This window comes from Sugiyamaella lignohabitans, chromosome B (assembly GCF_001640025.1).
Source record: "Sugiyamaella lignohabitans strain CBS 10342 chromosome B, complete sequence".
Classification (NCBI taxonomy): Eukaryota; Fungi; Ascomycota; class Dipodascomycetes; order Dipodascales; family Trichomonascaceae; genus Sugiyamaella; species Sugiyamaella lignohabitans.
This window is the reverse complement of record NC_031674.1, coordinates 3,509,377-3,524,753: the sequence shown is the minus strand read 5'-3', so window position 1 is coordinate 3,524,753 and position 15,377 is coordinate 3,509,377. Positions and strand designations below refer to the sequence as shown.

The 15,377-nt window shown below is 46.7% G+C and overlaps 5 protein-coding genes across 5 annotated transcripts; 4 read left to right on the top strand and 1 right to left on the bottom strand.

Annotated features, from left to right (window-relative positions):
• Positions 1-372: 372 nt before the first annotated feature.
• Positions 373-2,706, top strand: THO2 (Tho2p; the record flags this gene model as incomplete). The annotated part of the gene is made up of 1 exon (XM_018880188.1): positions 373-2,706. One exon carries the CDS (start codon positions 373-375, stop codon positions 2,704-2,706), a length of 2,334 nt encoding a protein of 777 aa, XP_018738032.1.
• A 653-nt stretch (positions 2,707-3,359) lies between these two features.
• Positions 3,360-6,380, top strand: THO2 (Tho2p; the record flags this gene model as incomplete). The annotated part of the gene is made up of 1 exon (XM_018880187.1): positions 3,360-6,380. One exon carries the CDS (start codon positions 3,360-3,362, stop codon positions 6,378-6,380), a length of 3,021 nt encoding a protein of 1,006 aa, XP_018738031.1.
• Positions 6,381-7,347: 967 nt separating this feature from the next.
• On the top strand, positions 7,348-9,387 carry AWJ20_3181 (uncharacterized protein; the record flags this gene model as incomplete). The annotated part of the gene is made up of 1 exon (XM_018880186.1): positions 7,348-9,387. The coding sequence occupies one exon, from the start codon at positions 7,348-7,350 to the stop codon at positions 9,385-9,387; it is 2,040 nt and encodes a 679-aa protein (XP_018738030.1).
• A 945-nt stretch (positions 9,388-10,332) lies between these two features.
• NSG2 (Nsg2p) lies at positions 10,333-11,538 on the top strand (the record flags this gene model as incomplete). Its single annotated transcript, XM_018880185.1, has 1 exon — positions 10,333-11,538. One exon carries the CDS (start codon positions 10,333-10,335, stop codon positions 11,536-11,538), a length of 1,206 nt encoding a protein of 401 aa, XP_018738029.1.
• A 1,007-nt stretch (positions 11,539-12,545) lies between these two features.
• On the bottom strand, positions 12,546-13,373 carry AWJ20_3179 (uncharacterized protein; the record flags this gene model as incomplete). Its single annotated transcript, XM_018880183.1, has 1 exon — positions 12,546-13,373. One exon carries the CDS (start codon positions 13,371-13,373, stop codon positions 12,546-12,548), a length of 828 nt encoding a protein of 275 aa, XP_018738028.1.
• Between the last annotated feature and the right edge of the window lie 2,004 nt (positions 13,374-15,377).

Here is a 15,377-nt window from a genome sequence, read left to right as displayed (position 1 = left end):
GGTTATGAGCAGCGGAGGTCCAGTATCGACTATTAACAAGTGATTCATTAACTGGATATCTAAAGCATTCGTGACTTGCCTCGCACACTGCTTGACTCGAATCGATCTGCTATCAACTGAGTCATCTGGTTTAAGTAACCATGGGTGAAGCCGTCGCGACCTCGGTCATGGACCACCAGTACTTAACCGAGTCGGTAGTCAAGCTATGGGAGGAAGAAGGTGCTGAAAACATGTAAGTTGATTGTATTAGAGCTGAGTTTCGACTTCAGGAGGACCAGATTGTATTTGATTTGTTCTGCTTCTCGGATACTATTTTGAAAGTTTGTTAAATTGTGTTGATGCAAAGAAAAATCTCTTAATTTCTCGCTGAATATGTCAGCTGTGTGGAATATGTCTAACTGGGGTCATAGTCGTCAACAATTCAGAGATGCTGTTGATGAACTGATATCTGATGTTATTGTCAGTATATTTTATGAATGTTTAAAGGCTGTTGAGACTGGCATGATGGAGGTAGAACTGATAGGGCCTGTTCTCAAGGACATGATGGACGAGGCCCTCGAGAAGTTTCCTGATGTTGTAAGGACTTTTCTTTATACATTGTCATTTGTCTGCAGTTGCAATGGTGCTGATTCTGCTGGTTCTGCTAGTGCCAATGCTGCTAGTGCTACTAATGGTGCCATTCAGAGTGGAGTCGTAAATAGCGAACTCAAGAAATTAGTACTCTCACTGGATATCGACAAATCTCTCATGCTTCTAGTGCTGGAGCCTAATGTGTTGGATGAACTTGGAATTGCGCCTCCTATTTTTGAAAAGAAACTGATCCGTCAAAATACAAATCGTCTGTATAAACAAAAACGGTTCAATCTCATGAGAGAGGAATCGGAGGGTTATGCCAAGCTTCTTGTCGAAGTTTATAGTGCTGCTCGCTCATCGGGTCAGCTACAGGAAGATTCTGATGCTTTTAATAAGAAAGTCGCCACTGCTGCTCGAACTGTAGAATCTATCATTGGATATTTTGATCTGGATCCTATCCGTGCATTGGATATTATTTTGGACGTGGCATCCACAAACCTCGTGGATAGATGTCACTTTTTCATGAGCTTGTTAAAAAATTCTCCTTGGTGGCCTACAGAGCCTGCCACTGGTCATAAGAGTATAACCGACATTGGCAATGGAGGAAACAAAATCGCTGCTCAACTACTAGGGTTCAAACTAGATATTTATAAAAGTACAAACACCAATGTTAGTGTAGCGACGCCTGAACAGCTGATGATGCTGATCGCTGTTCTGATTAAAGAAGGTTTTATTAGTTTTGGAGATATTTACAACTTTTTGACCCCCGATGACGATAAGTTTCAAGAGTATGAAGAAAAATGGAAAAAGGAGATGGATAAAAAGGCATTTTCTGCCGGTGCTTCTGCTCTTGCCATGGCTGCTCCACTTACTGATGAGGATGATATGCCATCCAAGAATGCAGCTGGCGGGACACAACCCGACGGTGCTGATGGGAAAACGACGAATGGAAGCAAGGACGAGACTAATGGATCTAGAGGTGAAGGTAAGAATGCTGATGACACTTTTCTTGATTCTCCATCTGATAAAAGCAACATTAAACTCGATAGCCTGTCTGATGACTCGGCACTACCAATCACTCATTGTCCAAAGGCGCTATTACTACAGTGTCTGCTATCAGTAGGCTCGGTATATCCTCCTTTATATCTTTTATCGAAGTTTCCGTTTATTATAGGGCCCTATCCAGAAATTCCAGTATTAATCAATCGGCTTGTTGAACGGTCGATTTATCCCTTGTACGAATCTATTCGCAGCTTCCCTCCTACATCAATAGCATCAATGACACCAAAGCTGTTACCAGTTTCATCAATTAAAGACACAACTTTAGCTCCACAGCTAATATCGAAAACCATTTACGTTTTGCATCCTCCAATTGATACAGATGGAACCACTAGCAGGTTTTTCTACCGCGACTGGGACAGTGAATTAGATCTGGTTCATAATCAAGAAGAACTGCTCACTATTTCCAAAAGATATTTGAACTTTTCGGGTCCACTTGTGGGTAAGTCAATCTCACTTGTCGTCAAATTATGTAGAATAGGATCGCATTTTTGCAGACCTTCAACGGCAAATGGATCAGCAAGTGCGGAGTCTGTAGAATCACAGAAACAATCAAGAGAGTTTTGGCTGGAATACTTTCGACTTTATCTCCTGCCATGTCTTTCACTTATAGAGGCAAATCCAGGAGCCATTTATGAAATCTACAGCTTACTTCGCAACTTCTCGTTTGAAGAAAGATATGCTTTGTATGGAGAATGGCATGCTGTTATCAGTAAAAGCTCTCCATTCCTGAAACTAGCAACTTCCAAAGCTGAAAAAGACACTAAAAATGTGCTCAAACGGTTATCCAAAACCAACGTTAAAGAGATGATGCGCAAACTGGCTAAAATCTCTTATTCCAACCCTATTCCTAGTTTTACTGTGTTTATAAGTCAGGTCGAGAGTTATGATAATCTGGGTGAACTTGTTATTGAAGCGGCAAGATATTTTACCGATATCGGTTGGGATGCTTTGCCGTTTGTAATTATGATGCAATTGACCTCTGGACGAGGCACGCAGCAAGTTGATGGATTATATGATCGAAAGTGGATTCAATGTAAGTGCTTCTATTACGTCCACCTGGAACTTGGATAATACTAACGAACAACAGCGCTGGCTGCATTTACTGCTAAATTATGTCGAAGATACTCGTTGATGGATCCAAAGCCTATTCTTTTATTCCTTCTCAAACAGCTTCATTCGCAAACTGGTGCAGACTATATTATGATCAGAGAACTTCTTTCACAAATGGGTGGAATTGCCCAACTTTCTAATATGAACCTCAGCCAGCTTGAAGGATTAGGAGGTGGTCCATGTTTACGTATGTCGGTTCTCAGTACGATTGAGGACCGTAGAGACCAGTCGTCTCGATCTGCCAGACGACTTGTGGATGCTCTAGTCGATTTGGGCATTACTGCCGAGGTGTTTATTCTTCTTGCTCAGGCTCAAGGTAAATTCATTTATAATGTGGACGAATCATTGGCTCACCAGAAATTCTTGGCTTTCCGTTACGACGAATTGAGCCACATTCTATCCCAATACATTGAACTACTAAACGACTTTATGGACAGTGACAAATTCAAAGAAAGCATTCCTACCATTCCAGAACTTTGTAATGACTACGGTCTTTCACCTATTTGGGCTTTTAGTCTGTGGCGAGATACCCTTGTCGACGACATCCGGAATTATAATATGGATGACCATATGGAAGACGAAGGTCAGGTAAGTTATTTTACAGCTCCAGAAGAATGGAAAGGCGACCAGTTACTAACGTTAGACAGTGGCATCCTTTATTGAGGGAAATTATTTCTTCAATTCCTGATGTTCTGCCAAAATCAGAATGGGATTTCTTAAAGCCCGGATTCTATGTAACATTTTGGCAGTTGTCGTTGTATGATGTGCAATATCCAGAAGACAAGTATGAAGTCGAGCAGAAACGGTTGACAGCAGCTGTGGCCACAGTTTCTTCTTCAATTACCACCCTGGAGAAGAGTCGTAACTCTGACTCGAGTCAGATCAGACAGAAGAGAGCAGAGCGTGAACAGCTCATGGCACAAGGTACAAAGCTGATTGCAGAGTCTAAACGTCATGCTTTACATTATAGCAAATCGATCGCTAGATTGCAGGCAGAAAAAGACTTGTGGTTCAGCCAGGATGCTTCTGATTCAGAAGCTGCTCCTGATTCATCAGAATCGGTACCTGGTAAGATAAGACGAAGAAACCAGAGCAAGCAACTTTTAGCTCATTGTTTACTTCCGCGAGCGATTCATTCGCCTGTAGATGCTATGTTTTGTTCACGTTTTATTGAGTTATTACACGGACTTGGTACTGAGGGATTCTCTACATTGCAATTTTTCGATGCTCTATTTTCAGACGACATGCTCTATGCTACTTTATTGACGTGTACTCCATATGAAGCAGAAAACTTGGGTATTTTCTTGTCTCAAGTATTCACAGTGTTGAGTAAATGGCATGCAAGCGAAGAAGTGTATACCGCTCAAGGACTGGGTGAGAGTATTGGAAAGGGCGAAAATGACGAAGAGATTGTTAAATATCTTCCAACAATGAGGCTGAAATATGAAGGAGATAACCTGACATATTTGGCCTATGAAGATTTCAAGCGTATTCTCGGTAAATGGCATCGTTCGACTGCTGCTACTGTTATGGGTTGTTTAGAGAGTAAGGACTATATGCATCGTCATAATGCTATTACCATGCTTAAAAATGTGATGGGAGTGTTCCCTATTATTGAGCACCTAGCATGGGAAATCTGTGACTTACTTGAAACTATTGGCAAGGAAGAAGATCGTGAAGACTTGAAACTGGCAGCCACAGCACTTGCTGGCCACTTGAATTCAAAATCAAAAGAATGGATTCCAATGGATAAATTCCAATTAGTAACGGACGATATGAAGAGACAGTTGGATTTGGCTAAAGAAGAACGACTTCGCAAGAAGGTACTTGCAAATTCTCAACAGCAACAACGACAGAATCAGCAACAGACTCCCACGGCTCCAGCGTCATCGCTAGCAGCTTCGGCGTCTTCCCAACCCACTGGTCCTGCATCATTAGAATCAAGAACTCGAGATTCACGCGGTGGAACTCCATTGGGACCACAGGCTCTGCAGTCTAAGGGGGCTACTAATGAAAATTCTAAGGAAGGACGAGATGAAACCAGAGGTAGAGACTCGAAACGTGCCTCAGCTGTTAATACACCCTCGGACACACCTCGAAATAGGTCACCCAGACGAACTTTATCGCCCTCTGGTGGTCGTATGGACTACAGAGATCGGGATCGTGACCGTAATACCCGAGGAGCTGGTGGTCGTGACAGACGAGATGACCGTGCAGGAGGAAGAGAATGGCCCTCACGAGGTGACCAATGGGACCGTCGAGAAAACCGAAAAGAAGACGTTGGTGAGTCTGACGGGCCAGCTCTTTCTAGAACTGCTTCGCAGAACCAAAATCGTGGTAGAAATTTGCGTGATGGAAAGGAGCCTGCTAGGAGAGATGGAAGAGATGGACCAAGAGACGGACCAAGAGGCGGACCAAGAGATGGTGGAAGAGACGGCGGGAGAGATGGACCAAGAGACGGTCCAAGAGACGGTCCAAGAGATGGTCCAAGAGACGGTGGAAGAGATGGACGAGACAGTGGACGAGATCGCGATCTGGTTGACAACAAAGAACCAACTGGACCCAGAGACCAAAGGTTTCAAAGAAATGGTCGAGACTTTAAAGAGTCTGAACAAGGAGAATCCAAGAACCAACGTAAGGACCAACGGATGCAAAGATTACAAAAGAGTCTTCTCGATAGCAGCAACGACCGACCTGAATCGTCACGAGACCAACGTAACAGCGGTGGTAGACAGTCTGATCTGTTAGACACAACAAGAGGACCATCTCAAGCAGCCTCTAGACCTGACAGCAACGACAGATCACGCAACAACGATTCATCTGGATCAGTAAATTCAATTCCTTTGGGTCCAAAAAAGATAGCATCCAGAGGACAAAAGGATAAAGATGAGGGTCCGCCACCACCAGCATCATCTTTGTCAGTTGGTGATGAAAGGAGAAATAACAGGGAATCCCGCGAACGCGAGCGTGAACAACGTGAACGAGAAAGAGAACGGGATCGTGATCTCAGAGAACGTGCATGGGATAAAGACCAGGGACCAGATCAACGAGACCGTGATCGTGATCGTGATCGTGACCGCGACCGCGACCGCGACCAGCGGAACCAGCGTGAACCCTACGGACGTGACCATGGACGGGGTCGTGATGTAGACCGTCGTGACCACGGTCGTGACACTTTACGAAACGGTCGTGACCGAGATTCCCGTGATACTCGTGACTCCCGTGACTCCCGTGACGCCCGCGATTCTCGAGACCGTCATCGAAACCTAACCGGTTCAACATCCGAACAACAACCTCTACCACTACATCCACCTTCTGAAGCGCCAAATGACCAAACAAACGACAGACGACGTTCTGGCTACCGAGGAAGAGGTCGTGATGTCAGTGATGACCACAGCACCGCCACTTCACTACCTCCTCTACCACCACCATCCGACCCACCTGCTGCTGCACCTCCATCAACCGGTCCCTCTTCCGCTCCCGGACCGAGCAATGGCGGTCGCAGCTACCAACGACGCGGCCGAGACGGGCGCGAACGCGAAGACCCCAACTATCGCCGAACCAAACGCCGAGCCGAAGACGACTCGGCCAACCAGTCCCAAACCGACCGCGAAAAGCGCATGCGCAAAAAGTAGCCCGCTAACGACCTCTTTTTTGTACTATGTAAATAATATTCTGTATTTTATCACACCCTTCATGTGCCACGCTGCCTCCGGCGGCTGGGGCTCCTGCTTCGCAGGAGTTTCCTGGCACCCCCTACGCAACGACTCGAGCGTGGCGAGAGGAGCAGCGGGGTCTGGGGCGGAGCCCCAGCCGCCGGAGGCCATCACCCATGCCCCCAGAGCTCTGGCCCATGAAGTTCATGGTCACGTGACTTCTGTGGTTGGGGATGCAAAACAACGTTTGGCGGACGTAATTAAATTAGAGCCGGTTGGAAGGACGAGCGGTTATTTTGCGAACGGCAGTATTTGAAGTTGAGGTGCGTTTCTTGGGAACTTTTGACGTTGGTTATATCGGATTACGGTAGATTGAATTAAAAAGGGACACTGGTTTGCGGTTTGGTGATTGGTAATTACCAGGTGTTATTTGTTGTACATGAGTGGGTTGCTAGTGTTGAAGTCAGGTTATTTTCTTGTCAGTGTTCGAACTTTGACTGGGTCTTTTTGTAATTGCGATTTTATCATCAACAGTTCGAATCGGCAGCAATACAACAACGACTAAACTAAACTAAACTAAAAGTACAACATCATTGACAACATGGGTTCGCCCAGTACAGGAGTTCCTGTGTCGGCAACTGCACCGCCGACTGTCGGACCCAGTCGAACAAGTTCGACGTCTCCACGGAATGAAGGAGATGGTTTGGCTGGAATTGGCGGTCCGCCAAGATCGAAATCCATTCCTATTTCGTCGGCTGGAAAAGCTGGTGCTGTTGGCGGTTATAAGAGACTGTCGATTCATGGCCTTTCTCCTTCGTACTCGCTGTCTTCGGCAGAAAGTGCCAGCAGCTATTCTCGAAGAATAGGGTCAGCTTTTATTACTGGAGACGGTTCGCTCGATTCTACAGGTGCTCCGACACCTGCTTTTGTGCCAAGAGGTGCTACTATGAGCACTCGTCAACTGAGAAATCATAACAAATGGCCAGTGGGTTTGGAAAGAGTGGCCACTCCTCCAAATGTAAATGGTGCTAATGGTTCAATTGATTCGGTCACGAGATTTGGATACGGAACTGGAATTGGTCCTGGTTCAGCAGGGTCGGTATCGACTGCTAATGCTAATGCTATTTCCCATGGTCATGGTCATGGTCATCGCTTGTCTGTTAATATCCGTGCTGAAAATGATAAAGTGTATGACGGTGGAGATGAGGGACAGGGTGGTCATTACGACTCGGAGTCTGGATTGGATGATGTTGAATTGGAAGGTGAAAACGAAACTGATGTTGATGGAAATGCTAATGCTAATGGCAACGGCATTACTGGAGAGAACACTGGAGAAAACAGTGGAACTGGTTCCAGTAGTGGTGCTGCTAGTCATAGCGTTACAGGAAGAGAAGTGTCGAATCCCATAGCCATTCCAGGCACAATTTCGGGTTCTGGTGCTGATTCTGGTTCTGTTCCTGGTCTTGGTCCGGTTGCTGGTCCGGTTACTGGTCCTGCTGCTGGATCAAGTGTAACTACTGATAACGGACAAGGACAGGGTCATTACCAGGACCACCCGCATCATCGTCATCCATTGACTGTAGCTACTGCTATGGCAGCAATTCACAGTGGTGGTAAACCTATTCCGACCTCTGTGGCTTCTGAATGTGCTGATAATCGGGTCATTAAAAACGGTTGGCTTCATAAACGAGGTAAACGAAAGAACTGGGCTAGACGCTGGTTTGTGTTACGAGATCACCAATTGTCATACTATAAAGATGAAAGGGAGTATAAAGCAGAGTCCATTATATCCACAGCCGATATCATGAGTGCTGCAATGCTTCCTGAACACAAAAAACCTAATCATTTTGCGGTATTCACATCTAATCATAATCTCCATTTACAGGCCGATAACGGTGCTGATGCTCAAGAGTGGGTTGATATCATTAAACAAACTGCGAATGAGGCGTGTGAAAGTGGTCTTAGCAGCTCGTTCAAACGACTGGGATATCTTTCTCAGCGCGATCAGCTGGATGGACCCTTGGAAGAGGAAGAACAACAACTTCCATTAGATATGCCTGTACCACAATCAGCAGTGTCCAATGGAATGCCAGACTACCAACAGTATCCGAAACCAGGCAGTCCTGGTCCTGGATACACCGATTACAGCGGTACAGAGGGGTTCTCCTCGTGCGCCTCAGACAGCGGCTATCCAAAAGACACGCCAATATCGCCGATGCTGTCGTCGTCTGCCCAACACAACTACTTTTCGGTGCCCACTAACTACCAGCAACACCAGCCACAGTCGCTCGAATCACAACTGCAACAACAACCACAATCACAACCACAACAACCTCTAAAACCACAACAGTCACAGTCACAACAAACACAACAATCACAACAACCACGACAACCACAATCACAATCACAACAAGTACAAGCATCGACATCACCAACTGTACCGTCCTCACAACCACAAGATCCACAAGCACAAACTGAAGAGTTTCGACATCCGTCGCATTCACATTCGCATCCTCAGCCAGTACCGGTACAACCTCATTCTCATGCTCATGTTCATACTCACTCACACTCACTTCCACACCCATCACTTGAAACTCGGGAATCCTATGCCCGCTACGTTCCACCTCTAGTGAGTCCGAGTGAACTTTTAGCAACTGTTGGAGTCGGCGACCCTTTGGACAAAGAGCATATTATAAAACGAGGATACCTGTTACGACTCAAACGTCGATACGCCCAGTGGCGTCGACAATGGGTCGTGCTTACTAATCGCAGAATCGTCTTTTACAAATCCGACGACCTCAAAGGGGGCCCTATCAAAGTGGTTCTTGTCGAAAACATAGTCGATGTCGTCGATATCGACCCGCTGTCCAAATCCAAAAAGTACTGCATGCAAATCATCACTCCCGAGAAACGACTGCGCTTCTGTGCCGAAGATGAAGAAGACCTCACGAGCTGGCTTGCCTCTCTCAAGTCGGTCCTTCGCTAATTACTAATTTTTAATGCTATTTATTAATCTCTTTATTATATGTACCATAATCCTCACGCCTATGAAACTACGGGTGAGGGGGACTCTAGCCTCCGGCGGCTGGGGCTCCGCCCCAGACCCCGTGGCTCCTGCTTCGCAGGAGTTGATTGGGGGCAATGGTCCAAAGAAATTGAATCGTAGTTGGTTATTTAATCAGGTGATGAGTGTGAAAATGTTGAATGGATTCATTATCTATATTTATATCTTCCTCGATCTCTCACATCTGATCCATTGCCCTAATCCGGATCCCAGATCACTTGCAAAGTTCGCGGGTTAGGGCTGTTAGCGAGGTGCTCCTGGTAATTTAAGATGAGAAACGCTGATGCAGCCGAGTTACCATAACAAACGGTTCTGGGTCTGAGCTCTTCATTGGATCTGGCGTGAGCTTTTAATACAAATCTGTAGCACGGAATCCGAAATCGCACACAACTCTTGTCTTGAAACAGGAGTCCATACAACTGTTTTTATTTCTTGTGTCGGTTTATAAAGTGCTGTTTTTGGCACAGATCTTTCTATTTATCCACTTCAAACAACTCAAAAGCAGCCTTTTGGTACATCTTGACTTTGATCTTGATTTGTTAATTTTTGATCTCGATTTTTCTCTTTCAATCTGAGCCTAGCACCAGAGTGTGAACGGACCATAGACTTCTGGTTGCGTTTTTAAGACAATATTTGACAGTATTTCGGCTCATCAGACTGCTCTTTTTGCTACTAACATACGTCTACTCAAAATAGGAGATTGCAGCAGGGATTAACTTCATCCTCACTAAACCTGATATTTACAAAAGTTTGGTATTTTGACTTGTTGTTTTTAGACCAAAAAAGGAAAATAAGAGATTCACAATAAGATCTAGTATCTAGATCATTTTTTAGTTCTGACAGTTTCATTAGGTGTTCAACAGAAAAATGGCTACTCCTCCTAGAGATACTAGACGGGTTAATGGATCCAGTTCCAACAGCGGACATAACGGGTCGTTGAATGGACAAATCAATGGGTCAGTTAATGGATCAGTTAATGGAACTATTAACGGATCTGTCAATGTGAATGGCACCAGCAATAGCTCGAGCCCAGCCGCCGCTTCTCCCTACAGTAATGGACTTTCCAGTAACAAATCGTTTCTCAATTTAACCACATCAGCTTTAGCCGGAGTATTCGGGTCACAAGTCTCGTTAGCAGAGTTGAATGGAGATGTGTCCAACGCGCCATCTCGTGTTCAGACACCTGTTGGACGAGACCGTGCCACCAGGGGTATTGACGAGTTCTCCGACAAAACCGCTTTTTACAACGGAATCAACGGTCGCGTCAATGGCCGTGATAAACTTCAAAGTGGAATTAACAAATTAAATAGACGCAAGGGCAATTCTCCTGGCGGCAGAGTCTCACCATCCATCCCGTCATTATCAGCAGCAGACGACGAGGACGAGACGGATGAAGATGTATCGGGATCTTCAAGAGGCAATTCCTCTTCTGTAACATACTCACTACCAGGAGTTCCATTATCAGCACCTACCCTGGCTGTCCGATTAGCTCTTTTATTCGGATTCGGCGTGGCCTATGGCCAATTGTCGAAACAATTACACGATAATCATTTTGTCACTGAACATACCCTTGACATTGACCACACGGGTTTCTTCTCGTTGATCTGGGGGTTCCAAGGTATTCTTCTTGGGTTTTTGTTACCACTTTTTGACTGGTTGTTCCCCGAACAACGCAAACGACTTCACGGAAAAGGCGGAGCCGACTGGTCGTCCATTGTACGAGCAGTTGCTGCGTTTATGGGCGTGGCTTATGGCATTCGTAAAATTGCCTGGACCTCAACAATGCAAGCAGCTTTCTACTGGGGAATGGTCAACCCGTGTCTGTGGTTCATTCTCGATGCCACCCGTAACGGGTTCATTCTGTCGACCCTCGTCGCCACGGTCGGCACCTTTGTCTTCGCACTCATCTTCCCTGACCACCTGCCCGAACGATACACACTCGCGGGATCGGTCTCTGAGAACTATTTATCGGTAGTAGCGCTCGTGGCGAGCGTCTTCTTCTGCTGTAGCATATGCTTCGGCAACCTGGGCCGCCGTCTTCTCTCCGTAGAAACCTCTCGCGCCAGACGATAGTCATGAAAAGTTTTAATTTAATTACTGTGACAATGGGGGTCTGCCTCCGGCGGCTGGGGCTCCGCCCCAGACCCTGGTTGCTCCTGCTTCGCAGGAGATTGCTAGGACCCTAAAGAGTGGTTGACGGAGGGTCCTTTCCATATGCTGCTGTCGCACTGAGAACCCTGAATCATAAACACCCATAGTCCCGTTACGTGGTTGCAAAGGACCCTAGCACCTTTCGCTTCACTCTGGTTTCCGCCGACGGCCTTATCAATCTCTTGCTAAGCAGGAGCTACGGGATCTGGGCAGGGCATGTCCGTTCACTGATATGTCCATTCACTGACATGCCAGATCACTGACATCCATTCACTGGCATGTCCATTCACTGACATGCCCGATCACTGACATGTCCATTCACTGACATGTCACGCCTGATCACTGACGTGCCCATTCAATTCAGTGACATGCCCGATCACTGACATGTCCATTCACTGACATGCCCGATCACTGACATTCACTGACATGCCCATTCACTGACGCGCCTGTTCACTGACATGTCCATTCACTGACATGCCCGTTCCGGAGCCCCAGCCTTCGAAGGCACATCTCTAGTTAGAACAAAATTTTGAGGAGCTTGGAAGATGTGCACTGGCATGTTTGCGGAATGTAACGAATAGGAATAGTTTATTAGATATGAATACAAAAAGTAGTAGAAAACAGAAGTAGGTCAGGCTTGGGCCTGTTCCCAGTTCCTCAGTCATGTCCAGAATGATGAGTCCGATTTCCGTGATTCCCAGTTTTCAAGAGTGGTTTGTGGTCAATGTTACCATTTCGTGTGAAGTGTGATGGCTCGGGGTGCCAATGCAGTGGTCAGGCTCCGGCTATCAACTGGTTCCAGAGATCTTTTGGAATCAGACCTCAGCGAAGCAAGATCGCGAGATACGCCTGTCTAAAAGAAACCGCAACGGGGTCTGGGGCGGAGCCCCAGCCGCCGGAGGCAGACCCCTACCGTCAAAAGATAAAAACTACAATTTACGGAAGCGGTAGTTTACGTAGGACCGGAACGGCAGTCGCCATTCGGGTTTCGTGAGGTCCGGGTGGACAGGGTCGAAGTTGCATTTTTCGAGTTTTTCGAGGAACAGTTTGGCCGGGATCGAGGTCATCGTGGGCACAAAAATGGCATCGGGAACGGAACCGTCGAGGGTTGATTTCAGGTTGGCGAACAGAGTGGACGCGGAAATGAGATGGTCGTTGGCACGAGTAGCTGTTTCAAAGACGATGTCGCTGATAGCAGGATCGAGCTCGAGTTTGGTTTGTTTTGGAGTGTCTGGCTGTTGTGACTCTTGGTGAGCTCTGGCTGCTTGGAGAATGCTTTCTTGAGAAATGTTGTGTTTGGTCAGTAGATCCACTGGCAGAGGAACGAATCCCTTGGCTCCTACAAAAAAGGGGAATCCTCGTAGCATGCTGGTGATACCAGTGGCCTGTCCGATATGTGCAACAATGTCATTGACCTGGTCGATGAGTTGAGGGTTCTCGTTCAAAAACTTGCTGGTGGTAGGAGATATCGAATATAATGCTTCTTGTGTCAAATAATTAAGTTGTGAATAAGTCCCTTCACCATATGAAGCCATTGCGTCGAGATTGCGAAATGGAGGATACCCTGCGTATGTCTCACGAGTCTGGAGAATAGTAATGAAAAACCGTTTCGACAGCTCGATCTGCGCCGGTGCTGCGTTTTTGCCCAAACAATGAGCTAATAACAATGCCACGGGTTCTGAAGGAACTGCCACCGAGGAATTATTCACCGAGGCAAACACTTTCTGAATGGCTGATTTCCAGAACTCGAATCGCATCTTAGCTATCTCCGGCCGACTCACCGAATCTGCAATCCGTGAAGTCTCGATATTAAACGCTCTAATCGCAATAAACGCATCACGAGCCGGTTTCGGCACATATCCGTTCAGTATATACGAAGATCTGTCTTTATCTCTAAACCCTCGTTAGTTCCCTTCACTCCAGATCAAACCCGACCACTTCACAACTTCTGACCTCGACCCTTCAAACTCACCTCACAAGATTCTCACAATAAACCCGAGCTCCATCCACCGACATCTCGCCACCGCTGGCCGAACTAAACTCCCTCGCCCAGCATTTCGCCGCTACTCCAACTCGCCTCGTCAACATCCCCATTTTTATTTATTTTTCAGTTCGACCTCAGATCAACTTCAGATCACATCTTCATTCATGCGGCTCACGCGGCGCTGGACCCTGCCTCCAGCGGCTGGGGCTCCGCCCCAGACCCTGGTAGCTCCTGCTTCGCAGGAGAGTTGTGTGAACCGTCGACGAAACGACTCGAGCGCAGCGAGAGGAGCTACCAGGGTCTGGGGCGGAGCCCCAGCCGCCGGAGGCAGACTCCCCGACCCAAGTAGAAAGGTCATCAGTCAGATCAATATGCGCTATATACATATATATAAGAGAGAAGGAGGTTGACCGGGTGGTGACCAGTGAATAAATAGCCAGCGAGCAGGGAGAAAGACAGCAGCGCTGGGAGTGAGGGGGGTTAGACGACCATTCCGTCGAGGTCGTCGACATTGAGGTCCTCCGGGGACACGACGTCGTCGAAGATTTCCAGCGAGCTCTTGGGGGAGCTGTAAAGCCAGTCTTTTGAATAAATATTCCCTTCGAGAGCGCATTTGAAGCTGACCTGAGCCTCGTGGTCGTAGTACGGGTTCGTTCCGAACGAGGCCACTGGGGATAGTGGTCGGGCTGCTGGGTGGTAGTGGGGATGGTCTTTTTTGGGCTTTTTAGTCGACACATTAGAGCTGTTGGTAGCGTGCGAAACAGAGGTTCTTTTGGATGGTGGTGTGAAAGCGTGGGGCGTTCTTTTAATTACTTTTCGTAGTTGATACGGTGGTGATGGTGGTGGTGACGAGGCAGACATTGGTGGTGGCGTTGGTAGTCGATGAACGAGATTCGATGGTTTGTTATGTCGAGCATCATCGTCGAAATCAGAGTCGTCAGAGTCAAACGTTGACTCGCTACGTTCTCGTTCTGAGTGCGTCGATGTCATGGGAGTCATGGCTTGTAACGAAGTATTATCAAATGGAGGGGTCAGAGATCCGTTTGGTCGCCCATCTGGACCGTGAGTTTTAGATCCAGATGATCCAGTTTTCGAATTGCTATCACTGCCGGTTTTTTGTTGTTGCTTCATAAGCTGTTTTTGTTGGTTCTTTTCATGCAATCTAGCAGATTCCTCTTCGAAGTGCTGTCGTTCGTTAATCAAATCTTCTTTAGTAGCCCATTTGTAAATAAGACGACGTGAAGGATCGCCAGATTGAATTCGAATAATGGGACATACTGCCATGAGCACCGAGATTTCCAGCTCACCACCTTCAGGGTGACATCTTCTATAAAATGAGTTGATTTTGGTTGACAGAATAGTCGACGATTTACATATTTCCTCGTATTCAGTTTTGGCGTTTGATTTCAGAATCAGTTCGTTGATCTCGCGAATAGTCAGGCCCTTGGGGTACGACTGTTTCAGTACATTGATACACATGGCCATCAACTTGTCGTCATTAGGATCTTTTGGAGACGACCGTCGTCGTGTCGAGGTAAACGACGATGGTAATTTTAATGCCGTTTCTGAAGATAGGGTTGCAGTGTCTGCTTTTGGTGAGGAGCTCGAAGATACTGCAGTAGATACTGGAGTAGGAGGAAGTGCTGCTGACTCGCTGATAGGGGTGGTATGTTTTGTTTTTTGAATTGATGCAACTGAGCTGTCTTCGTTTTGGTATTCATTTTGATCGTCGTCTTCTTCTTCTTCTTCCTCCTCATCGTCGTCGTCTACATCCATT